The 11,426-nt window shown below is 44.1% G+C and overlaps 1 protein-coding gene across 2 annotated transcripts in view; it reads right to left on the bottom strand.

The window, feature by feature from the left end:
* Positions 1-294: 294 nt before the first annotated feature.
* Positions 295-11,426, bottom strand: part of LOC115168702 (carbonic anhydrase 6) — a 61,354-nt gene continuing 50,222 nt past the window's right edge. For both annotated transcript variants that reach the window (XM_029724202.1, XM_029724203.1), the window contains 7 exons: positions 5,961-6,027; positions 4,838-4,995; positions 4,465-4,591; positions 2,226-2,309; positions 2,100-2,132; positions 1,419-1,624; positions 295-1,025 (listed from right to left, as the gene is read on the bottom strand). In XM_029724202.1, the coding sequence (XP_029580062.1) occupies positions 612-1,025; positions 1,419-1,624; positions 2,100-2,132; positions 2,226-2,309; positions 4,465-4,591; positions 4,838-4,995; positions 5,961-6,027 (1,089 nt within the window). In that variant the 3' untranslated portion in view covers positions 295-611. The remainder of the gene's footprint in view (positions 1,026-1,418; positions 1,625-2,099; positions 2,133-2,225; positions 2,310-4,464; positions 4,592-4,837; positions 4,996-5,960; positions 6,028-11,426) is intronic.

The following is an 11,426-nucleotide window of genomic DNA, read 5'->3' as shown; positions in this document are numbered from 1 at the left end:
AGATGGCAGGGAAGGTCACGGCCTTCTAAGGAGGTGGATTATGGCCATTTAACAAGGGGTCTGTTGGAGAGAAGAAAGGAGAAGAAAATAACAGGCTCTTCTGTTTGAAAGATGACAGAGTGGCCTGGAACCAGTTGATGTAATCTATATTTATTAAATTAAATTGTGTTTTTTTTAAAAATCATTGTAATTTATTTCTGTGATATCTGCCTTGAGTGTCTGTTTTGTAGTTCACTGGCTTTGTAGTGTGTCTAACGATACATGTCTGTTAGATTTAATAAAATAAACACAAGATGCTTTAATATAGAACTTTATTAAGAAAACAAAAGATACCAATACGATAGATGGCTGATGCTCTGAGCCCACACAGACATTTAGAGATCTTCTGCGATTCCCTTCCCTTATACAATAAACATTGTTATACTGAACCTCTTACCCATGTCTCAAATAGATGAGTTATCCTTCATACTCAATAGTCAGTAGCAGTAAAGTATAGATTTGATATATTGACTGGACATCATTTATATTTTATTTCAGTTTCAAAGCGTTTTGCTACGTTGTGCCCTGTTGAACACCACCCAGGATGCTGTGCTGCAGCTGCACCCCTCCCCTCAGTGACACCTATAGTCTGTCTCCAGCTGCACCCCTCCATAGAGACTCAGAGGTGTGACCCCCCAGCTAAACACATTCCCCCTGGGAGAGGTGGTGTCCTCACAGGACATCTGTTCACGGATCTCAGACGAGTTCAAAACGTAGTCCCACACGTTGACATCCGTTATCTGACCCACGAAGGCGTCCGTGTCCGAGATCCCCAGGAAGCCGTCCTGGTCCTTCCCCAGGATGAAGACCCCTGCTGGGCTGACTGTGTATCCCCTCTGGAGGTACTGCTCCTCCCCCACCACACCGTTGATCCACAGCTCAGCACCCCCGGAGTGGGACGACCAGGTGACGCAGTAGTTGGCCCAGTCACGGGAGTGGAAGTTGTGGGGCAGGTTGACAAACTCGTTGCCGATCCACAGACCCACCTGGATGGATCACATGAAAAATAGAAATAAGTCTTAATGACTTTTCCCTCCCTCCTCCCTTCCGCCTTCACTTCATCATCCCTCCTCCCTCCCTGCCTCCCTCCCTCGCTTCATCATCCCTCCCTCCTCCCTGCCTCCCTCCCTCGCTTCATCCATTCCTCCCTCCCTCGCTTCATCCATCCTTCCCTCTTCCTTCCATCCCTCCCTTGCTCCCTGTCTCCCTCCTCCCTCCCTCCCACCCTTGCTTCATCCATCCATCCATCCCTCCTCCTTCCATCCATCCATCGCTCCCTGTCTCCCTCCTCCCTCCCTCCCACCCTTGCTTCATCCATCCATCCCTCCCTCCTCCTTTCCATCCCTCCCTCCTTCCCACCTTCCCTCCTCCCCACCCACCTCATATCCCACGGTGATCATCAGTTCGTTGTCGTTTCCCTGGCTGGAGTATGACAGGACAGTGTGAACCCATCCAGGGCGCGTCCTCAGGTGCATGCAGGCGGTGAAGGAGTGCAGGTCCATGGAGTGAGCCAGGTGGGCCCGGGCATAACTCTCTGTGTTGCTCTGTGGGAAGTGGAGCACCAGGGGAGACATCGCTCTGGGCTCTAAAAGGGGGGACAGGAGTGATAGGGTTAACATTTGATACAGAAGACAGATTGCTATACGACTACTAAACAATCATTCTCTAAATATAAGTCATAAAATAGAAATCAGAAAATAACAACTTCATGTAAAGTGTTACCCTATACACGACATGTACCTGTGTGGTAGTTATGTTCTAACTACTATTGGAACTATTAATGTAACTATTAATGTAACTATTATTGTAATAACACATTGGTGTTATTACACATAATATATAAGAGCAACTCATAGCTTACGGTGTTCTCCTACCTAACTACTCACCATGTTGATATGTAAGAGCACCTCATAGCTTATGATGTACTCATACCTAACTACTCACCATGTTGATATGTAAGAGCACCTCATAGCTTACGATGTACTCATACCTAACTACTCACCATGTTGATATGTAAGAGCACCTCATAGCTTACGATGTACTCATACCTAACTACTCACCAGGTCCGGAAGGCCTTGCATCCCCAATTGCACCTACATGAACAAAAACAAAGTTCCAAGAGTCAGTTCACTTAAACCTTCCCTCGTTTTGCTCTACTTTTAAAGGTAAATAGAGAAAACTCTTACTTGAACGTATGTGTTTTCCAAGAGAAGTTATCAGACCCTCAATCTTCAGGAGCTTTGATTCTATTTCATCATGGCGACAGAACGCTGAGTGGAGAGAGAGCGAGGGAGAGAGAGAGAAAATAGGGAAAGATGAACGGAGCAAAGTACAGAGAGATCCTTGATGAAAATCTGTTCCAGAGCACTCAGGACCTCAGACTGGAGCGAAGGTTCACCTTCCAGCAGGACAATGACCCTAAGCCCACAGCCAAGACAACGCAGAAGTGGCTTCGGGACAAGTCTCTGAATGTCCTTGAGTGGCCCAGCAAGAGCCCGGACTGAGCCACTCAAGGACATCTCTGGAGAGAACTGAAAATAGCTGTGCAGCGACGCTCCCCATCCAACCTGACAGAGCTTGAGAAAATCTGCAGAGAAGAATGGGAGAAACTCCCCAAATACAGGTGTGCCAAGCTTGTAGAGTCATACCTAAGACTCGAGGCTGTAATCGCTGCCAAAGGTGCTTCAACAAAGTACTGAGTAAAGGGTCTGAATAATTATGTAAATGTAATATTTCAGATATTTTATTTCTAAAAACTTGTTTTTCCTTTGTCATTATGGGGTTTTGAGTGTAGATTGATGAGGGGGGAAAAAAACAATTTAATACATTTTTAGAATAAGTCTGTTACGTAACAAAATGTGGAAAAAGTCAAGGGGTCTGAATACTTTCTGAATGTACCGTATCTATATCTACAACCACTGGATTTAATGCACAGAGCTCTCTAGCTCTCAATGCTTCTGCCTAAGGTCTGAATGCACCGTATCTATATCTACCACCACTGGATTTGATGCACAGAGCTCTCTAGCTCTCAATGTTTCTGCCTAAGGGTGGAATATATCCATTCCTTTCCTTAGCACACAGCCGGTCCCGACACAGCCGGTCCCGACACAGCCGGTTCTGACATAGCTGGTCCTGTACAGCCGGTCCTGACACAGCCGGTCCCGGTACAGCCGGTCCCGACACAGCCGGTCCCGTCACAGCCGGTCCTGTACAGCCGGTCCTGACACAGCCGGTCCTGTACAGCCGGTCCTGACACAGCCGGTCCTGACACAGCCGGTCCCGACACAGCCGGTCCCGGTACAGCCGGTCCCGACACAGCCGGTCCCGACAAAGCCGGTCCCGGTACAGCCGGTCCTGTACAGCCGGTCCCGACACAGCCGGTCCCGGTACAGCCGGTCCGGTACAGCCGGTCCGGTACAGCCGGTCCTGTACAGCCGGTCCTGACACAGCCGGTCCTGACACAGCCGGTTCTGACACAGCCGGTCCCGGTACAGCCGGTTCTGTTCAGCCAGTCCTGATACCGCCAGTCCTGTTCAGCTGGTCAAGTATAGATACATGCTGCCTTGAAGGGACCAAGATGCTGTCTACCTCGCTTTCAAACCATGGTGCATGAAAAGTGGAGCAAACTGAAGATACATACTGTCTTTTCAAATGAAGGTTACAGCATAATTAGGACAACCAGATCCACTTCCTATCATATACAGCAAGACCTGTATCTACACACACACACACACATATATATATATATATATATATATATATATATATATATACACTGCTCAAAAAAATAAAGGGAACACTTAAACAACACAATGTAACTCCAAGTCAATCACACTTCTGTGAAATCAAACTGTCCACTTAGGAAGCAACACTGATTGACAATAAATTTCACATGCTGTTGTGCAAATGGAATAGACAACAGGTGGAAATTATAGGCAATTAGCAAGACACCCCCAATAAAGGAGTGGTTCTGCAGGTGGGGACCACAGACCACTTCTCAGTTCCTATGCTTCCTGGCTGCTGTTTTGGTCACTTTTGAATGCTGGCGGTGCTTTCACTCTAGTGGTAGCATGAGACGGAGTCTACAACCCACACAAATGGCTCAGGTAGTGCAGCTCATCCAGGATGGCACATCAATGCGAGCTGTGGCAAGAAGGTTTGCTGTGTCTGTCAGCGTAGTGTCCAGAGCATGGAGGCGCTACCAGGAGACAGGCCAGTACATCAGGAGACGTGGAGGAGGCCGTAGGAGGGCAACAACCCAGCAGCAGGACCGCTACCTCCGCCTTTGTGCAAGGAGGAGCAGGAGAAGCACTGCCAGAGCCCTGCAAAATGACCTCCAGCAGGCCACAATATATATATATATATATGATAATATTTGATCAGTTTAGTTGATCTATTGAATCCCTAAGAGCAGGTTATACATACCGCCTTTCCTCAGGCCAGGCAGGAAGGAGGACTCGACCACGCGGTCGTTGAGAGGTTGGGCCATGCGGTAATCATTCCACAGAGTCCTATTGGCCATGTCCATCAGAGTGCTTTCCAACTTCCTGATCTGGACGAGGGGAGAGGAGAGCAGAGGAGAGGAGTGGAGGAGGAGAGGAGAATGAATTAATCAATCAATCAATCAATCAAATGGATGAATGAATGATTAAATCTTTCACAGGGTTGTTTATCAGCTTTTCATGGAGGCTTGGTGCAGAGTTTAAGAGTTCACTTCCAATTTTTGGTGAATTCAAAAGTTAATTTACACATCAGCAGGTTTGTGTGAGACAGAGAGAGAGAGAGAGAGCAGGGTTACCTGGTTGTGAGAGAGGGTGATGGGTGTGTCAAACACAGTCCACAGAATGCTCTCGTAACAGGGAGGGGTGGTGAGAGAGCCCTGGTACCTGAAGAAATGGTTCAGGTTCTCAGGTAGCATTGAACGTACGTTGAGGGTTGATATGTTCAGGGACTGGCCTGTACAACAACACAAGAAGTGAAGAAAGAAAATGAGCATCAAACAGTTGATGTTGAGATGTGTCTGTTACTTGAACTCTGTGAAGCAATTATTTGGGCTGCAATCTGAGTTGCAGTTAACTCTAATGAACTTATCCTCTGCAGCAGAGGTAAGTCTGGGTCTTCCTTTCCTGTGGCGGTCTTCACCAGAGCCAGTTTCATCATAGCGCTTGATGGTTTTTGCGACTGCACTTGAAGAAACCCTAGAAGTTCTTGACTGACCTTCAGGTCTTAAAGTAATGATGGACTGTCATTTCTCTTTGCTTATTTGAGCTGTTCTTGCCATAATATGGACTTGGTCTTCTGTATACCACCCCTACCTTGTCATAACACAATTGATTGGCTCAAACGCATTAAGAAGGAAAGAAATTCCACAAATTCCACAAATAAATTCCACCTGTTAATTTAAATGCATTCATTTACATTTACATTTTAGTCATTTAGCAGACGCTCTTATCCAGAGCGACTTACAGTAGTGAATGCATACATTTCATACAATTTCATACATTTTTTTTCTGTGCTGGCCCCCCGTGATTCCAGGTGACTACCTCATGAAGCTGGTTGAGAGAATGCCAAGAGTGTGCAAAGACGTCATCAAGGCAAAGGGTGGCTACTTCGAAGAATCTCAAATATAACATTTAGATTTGTTTAACACTTTTTTGGTTACTACATGATTCCATATGTGTCATTTCATAGTTTTGATTTCTTCATTATTATTCTACAATGTAGAAAATAGTAAAAAAAATAAAGAAAAACACTGGAATGAGTAGGTGTGTCCAAACTTTTGACTGGTACTGTATATAAATTCATAACTAATGTTATTAATGTAGATACATTCAGTAATACCTGTTATTAATGTAGATACATTCAGTAATACTGTTATTAATGTAGAAAGATTCAGTAATATTTGAAAGAACCCAAATCACCTGTGTACTTGACTTTTTCCAGGTTGTTGATGAAATCACTGTAGTAGGTGTTTTCAAAATGTCCGTCCTAAAACGGAAAAACACAAACATACGAACAGGAATGTGATGGATTCAGTATTGCTAGGCTACATCATGGTGTCCTTGCCACACATTGGCTAAGAAACAGAAACAGGCCTGACTGGCAACTAGGACACAGGAGAGAATTTGTTAGGTTGTTGATAAAATCGCTGTAGTTGGTGTCGATTAGCCTCGTACGAACCATCCTGATGTCGTTCTCACATTCTGTATTCGTGTTGGGAGAGATCAGTATGGTTCGTGCTAGGCTAGGTGTCGATCAAACTAACTGCTAAAACTTCTTGGCAGAACAAAACTACAAAACAACCACACATTGGCTAAAGCAGAGGCAGGATGGCAACATGGCTACAGGAGAGATAATTAGACTGGCAACATGGCTACAGGAGAGATAAACAGACTGGCAACATGGCTACAGGAGAGATAAACAGACTGGCAACGGGGCTACAGGAGAGATAAACAGACTGGCAACATGGCTACAGGAGAGATAAACAGACTGGCAACATGGCTACAGGAGAGATAAACAGACTGGCAACGGGGCTACAGGAGAGACAAACAGACTGGCAACATGGCTACAGGAGAGATAAACAGACTGGCAACATGGCTACAGGAGAGATAAACAGACAAACAGACTGGCAACATGGCTACAGGAGAGATAAACAGACTGGCAACATGGCTACAGGAGAGATAAACAGACTGGCAACATGGCTACAGGAGAGATAAATAGACTGGCAACATGACTACAGGAGAGATAAACAGACAAACAGACTGGCAACATGGCTACAGGAGAGATAAATAAGCAACGTTGCTACAGGAGAGATAAACAGACTGGCAACATGGCTACAGGAGAGATAAACAGACTGGCAACATGGCTACAGGAGAGATAAACAGACTGGCAACGGGGCTACAGGAGAGATAAACAGACTGGCAACATGGCTACAGGAGAGATAAACAGACTGGCAACATGGCTACAGGAGAGATAAACAGACTGGCAACGGGGCTACAGGAGAGATAAAAATCCCCATCAAAATCCATCAGTTCAAGCTTGAGACATCTGTATTTTGCATTGGATGCGTCTCAATCCATTGCATCTGCTTAAGTAACACTTCCTCGTCTGCGGTGAAAAGTGACAGAGCTAGAGCGATGTTTGTCAGACTGTGAGGCATCACGAAAATGAGTCTTCTCACTGAAACGTCTGTAGCATCCAAACGGTTTGATCTATTATGATCATGCTATGGAAAGGGGAGACTCTCACAAACACAATGGTGTTCTCTATGTCACAGGACTCATCTGAAGGTAATTGGTACCGGTTGAACATTGTTTATGGAAGTATGAAGGACTGGCCACCCCTCAGAGCCTGGTTCCTCTCTGGGTTTCTCTCTAGGATGGCCCAACCTCTTTCCCTCTTGGATGCATAGCCAATATTGGACCTGACCTCAACTTTCCCCAAAATACTGTGCTGCAGAATGACACTCTAAAGTGCAGTCATGCACAGCAAAAAATGTTCGAAGGCCTTTTAAAATGTATATTTACTTTTTGCCTAATTCTGTATTTTTCCCAAATTCAGTTTTCTCTATTTTGTTTTTCCAGTTTTTGGATTTCCCGCCAAAATTCTTGTTTTCCCCCTGTTTTTGACACTTTTTGAATGGAAAAACAGCTGAATTAAATGTTCTGTGTTCACAACACTAAACCACATCAGAAGATGACTTTTGAGTTCTGGGACAAATCGAACAAACTTTGATTTTTGAGTGTAGTTGCCCTTTAAGTCAGTGTGCATGCCCTGCAGTGTTGTTTGGTTAGCGCAGTACGTGCACATGTGATAAGTTAGCAAATCAAATGCCCACTGTGGTGCCACTGGACAGCAACAAATTAGTAAATTATCCTTTATTTATTGCAATTTAGAGCAATTTCAGACAAACGTGACAGTGTGCGTCAGAGCCAAGATGATTTGGAGTAGTCCAACCTGAGACTACCGCACCGGCTATTCCTCTTCTGTTCCCATGGAGACCAAGGCTTAATCACATCCTGTTACAATGGTGCCAACATTTTGTGGCTGATCTTTTCAGTGGGTGAATGTGTCAATTAGCTGACTGGACCAAACACCGCACGGTATGGCTTGTTAAATTGTTGTGTGCGTGTTTGTGTACTCAGGAACATGTAACTTGGTTCCATAAGAAAGCCACTTTCAATTACTTTATGTTGTTGGAGAGCTTTCATCAAGCTTAGTGTTTCATCAAGGTTAGTGTTTCATCAAGGTTAGTGTTTCGTTAGGTGGGGGGCTTTCATCAAGGTTAGTGTTTCTGTAGGTTGGGGGCTTTCATCAAGGTTGGGGGCTTTCATCAAGGTTAGTGTTTCTTAGGTTGGGGTGCTTTCATCAAGGTTAGTGTTTCTTAGGTTGGGGAGCTTTCATCAAGGTTAGTGTTTCTATAGGTTGGGGGCTTTCATCAAGGTTAGTGTTTCTTTAGGTTGGGGGGCTTTCATCAAGGTTAGTGTTTCGTTAGGTTGGGGGCTTTCATCAAGGTTAGTGTTTCTGTAGGTTGGGGGGCTTTCATCAAGGTCAGTGTTTCTGTAGGTTGAGGGCTTTCATCAAGGTCAGTGTTTCTGTAGGTTGAGGGCTTTCATCAAGGTTAGTGTTTCTGGGTGTAACTTCGTCTCCAGGCTATTGAACACACAGCACATATAAGCCTGGGATATCAATCATTTAGAGTGACCTCACTGAGTAAAGTATTTGTCATCAGGCTATGTCCTTTGCTAGCAAAAACATTCCCCCTGGTCGTCACTAGTTAACACAGCCACAAAGTCATAATTCTAGCTAAACCCCACCCATTCTATTTGCACAATTGATCTTATTAAAATGTGATTTTTAAAACAAACCCTAACTAATGAACAAGTTTGAGGAGTTGATCCACCAGAACTTTAGCGCATTTGGGCCGAAGTGTCTGGGAATGAGATTAGATGTCATGTGACTAACATGACTTCTCTTTACATGTCACCCTTTATAAAGCACAAGTTTACAGTTGAAATCGGAAGTTTACATACACTCAGGTTGGAGTCAGAAGTTTACATACACTCAGGTTGGAGTCAGAAGTTTACATACACTCAGGTTGGAGTCAGAAGTTTACATACACTCAGGTTGGAGTCAGAAGATTACATACACTCAGGTTGGAGTCAGAAGTTTACATACACTCAGGTTGGAGTCAGAAGTTTACATACACTCAGGTTGGAGTCAGAAGATTACATACACTCAGGTTGGAGTCAGAAGTTTACATACACTCAGGTTGGAGTCAGAAGTTTACATACACTTAGGTTGGAGTCAGAAGTTTACATACACTCAGGTTGGAGTCAGAAGATTACATACACTCAGGTTGGAGTCATTAAAACTAATTTTTCAACCACTCCACACATTTCTTGTTAACAAACTATAGTTTTGGCAAGTCGGTTAGGACATCTACTTTGTGCAAGACACAAGTCATTTTTCCAACAATTGTTTACAGACAGATTATTTCACTTATAATTCACTGTATGAGAATTCCAGTGTGTCAGAGGTTAACATACACTAAGTTGACTGTGCCTTTAAACAGCTTGGAAAATTCCAGAAAATGATGTCATGGCTTTAGAAGCTTCTGTTAGGCTAATTGACATCACTTGAGTCAATTGGAGGTGTACCTGTGGATGTATTTCAAGGCCTACCTTCAAACCCAGTGCCTCTTTGCTTGACATCATGGGAAAATCAAAAGAAATCAGCCAAGACCTCAGAAAAAAAATTGTAGACCTCTACAAGTCTGGTTCATCCTTGGGAGCAATTCCCAAACGCCTGATAGTACCACGTTAATCTGTACAAACAATAGTACGCAAGTATAAACACCATGGGACCACGCAGCTGTCGTACTGCTCAGGAAGGAGACGCGTTCTGTCTCCTAGAGATGAACGTACTTTGCTGCGAAAAGTGCAAATCAATCCCAGAACAACAGCAAAGGACCCTGTGAAGATGCTAGAAGAAACCGGTACAAAAATATCTATATCCACAGTAAAACAAGTCCTATATCGACATAACCTGAAAGGCCGCTCAGCAAGGAAGAAGCCACTGCTCCAAAACCGCCTGTCACGACTTCCGCCGAAGTCGGTTCCTCTCCTTGTTCGGGCAGCGTTCAGCGGTCGACGTCACCGGCTTTCTAGCCATTGCCGCTCCATTTTTCATGTATCCATTTGTTTTGTCTTGTTTCCTGCACACCTGGTTTTCATTCCCCAATTAATCTACATGTATTTATTCCTCTGTTCCCCATCATGTCTGTGAAAGATTGTTTGTGTTACGTGTTTATTGTTGACGCTCCAGACTGGCTTGTTTTTTCCGTGGTATTTTTCATGAAGATGTTTATTGTTAAACATAATTCTTGTGACTGTTTTGCGCGTTTTGCACTTTTGCCTCAATAAAGTGTGCGCCTGTTCACAAATCTCTGCTCTCCTGCACCTGACTTCGCTACCAGTACGCACACACCTGACACCGCCATAAAAAAGCCAGACTACGGTTTGCAACTGCACATGGGGACAAAGATCGTACTTTTTGGAGAAATATCCTCTGGTCTGATGAAACAAAAATAGAACTGTTTGGCCATAATGACCATCATTATGTTTGGAGGAAGAACACCATCCCAACCGTGAAGCACGGGGGTGGCAGCATCATGTTGTGGGGATGCTTTGCTGCAGGAGGGACTGGTGCGCTTCACAAAATAGATGGCATCATGAGGGAGGAAAATTATTATATTGAAGCAACATCTCAAGACATCAGTCAGGAAGTCGCAAATGGGTCTTCCAAATGAACAATGACCCCAAGCATACTTTCAAAGTTGAGGCAAAATGGCTTTAAGGACAACAAAGGCAAGGTATTGGAGTGGCCATCACAAAGCCCTGACCTCAATCCTATAGAAAATTTGTGGGCAGAACTGAAAAAGCGTGTGCGAGCAAGGAGGCCTATAAACCTGACTCAATTACACCAGCTCTGTCAGGAGGAATGGGCCAAAATTCACCCAACTTATTGTGGGAAGCTTGTGGAAGGCTACCTGAAATTTTTGACCCAAGTTAAACAATAAAGAGGCAATGCTACCAAATACTAATTCAGTGTATGTAAACTTCTGACCCACTGGGAATGTGATGAAAGAAATAAAAGCTGAAATAAATCATTCTCTCTACTATTATTCTGACATTTCACATTCTTAAAAATAAAGTGGTGATCCTAACTGACCTTAAGACAGGGAATTGTTACTAGGATTAAATGTCAGGAATTGTGAAAAACTGAGTTTAAATGTATTTGGCTAAGGTGTATGTAAACTTCCGACTTCAACTGTATATCACATTCGACATAGTGGAATATGTCACATTTGACATTGATGATTATGT

The sequence above is a fragment of the Salmo trutta genome, chromosome 30, assembly GCF_901001165.1.
Source record: "Salmo trutta chromosome 30, fSalTru1.1, whole genome shotgun sequence".
Lineage (NCBI taxonomy): Eukaryota > Metazoa > Chordata > Actinopteri > Salmoniformes > Salmonidae > Salmo > Salmo trutta.
The sequence above is the reverse complement of the archived record's forward strand: the minus strand, read 5'-3'. Positions and strand labels throughout refer to the sequence as shown.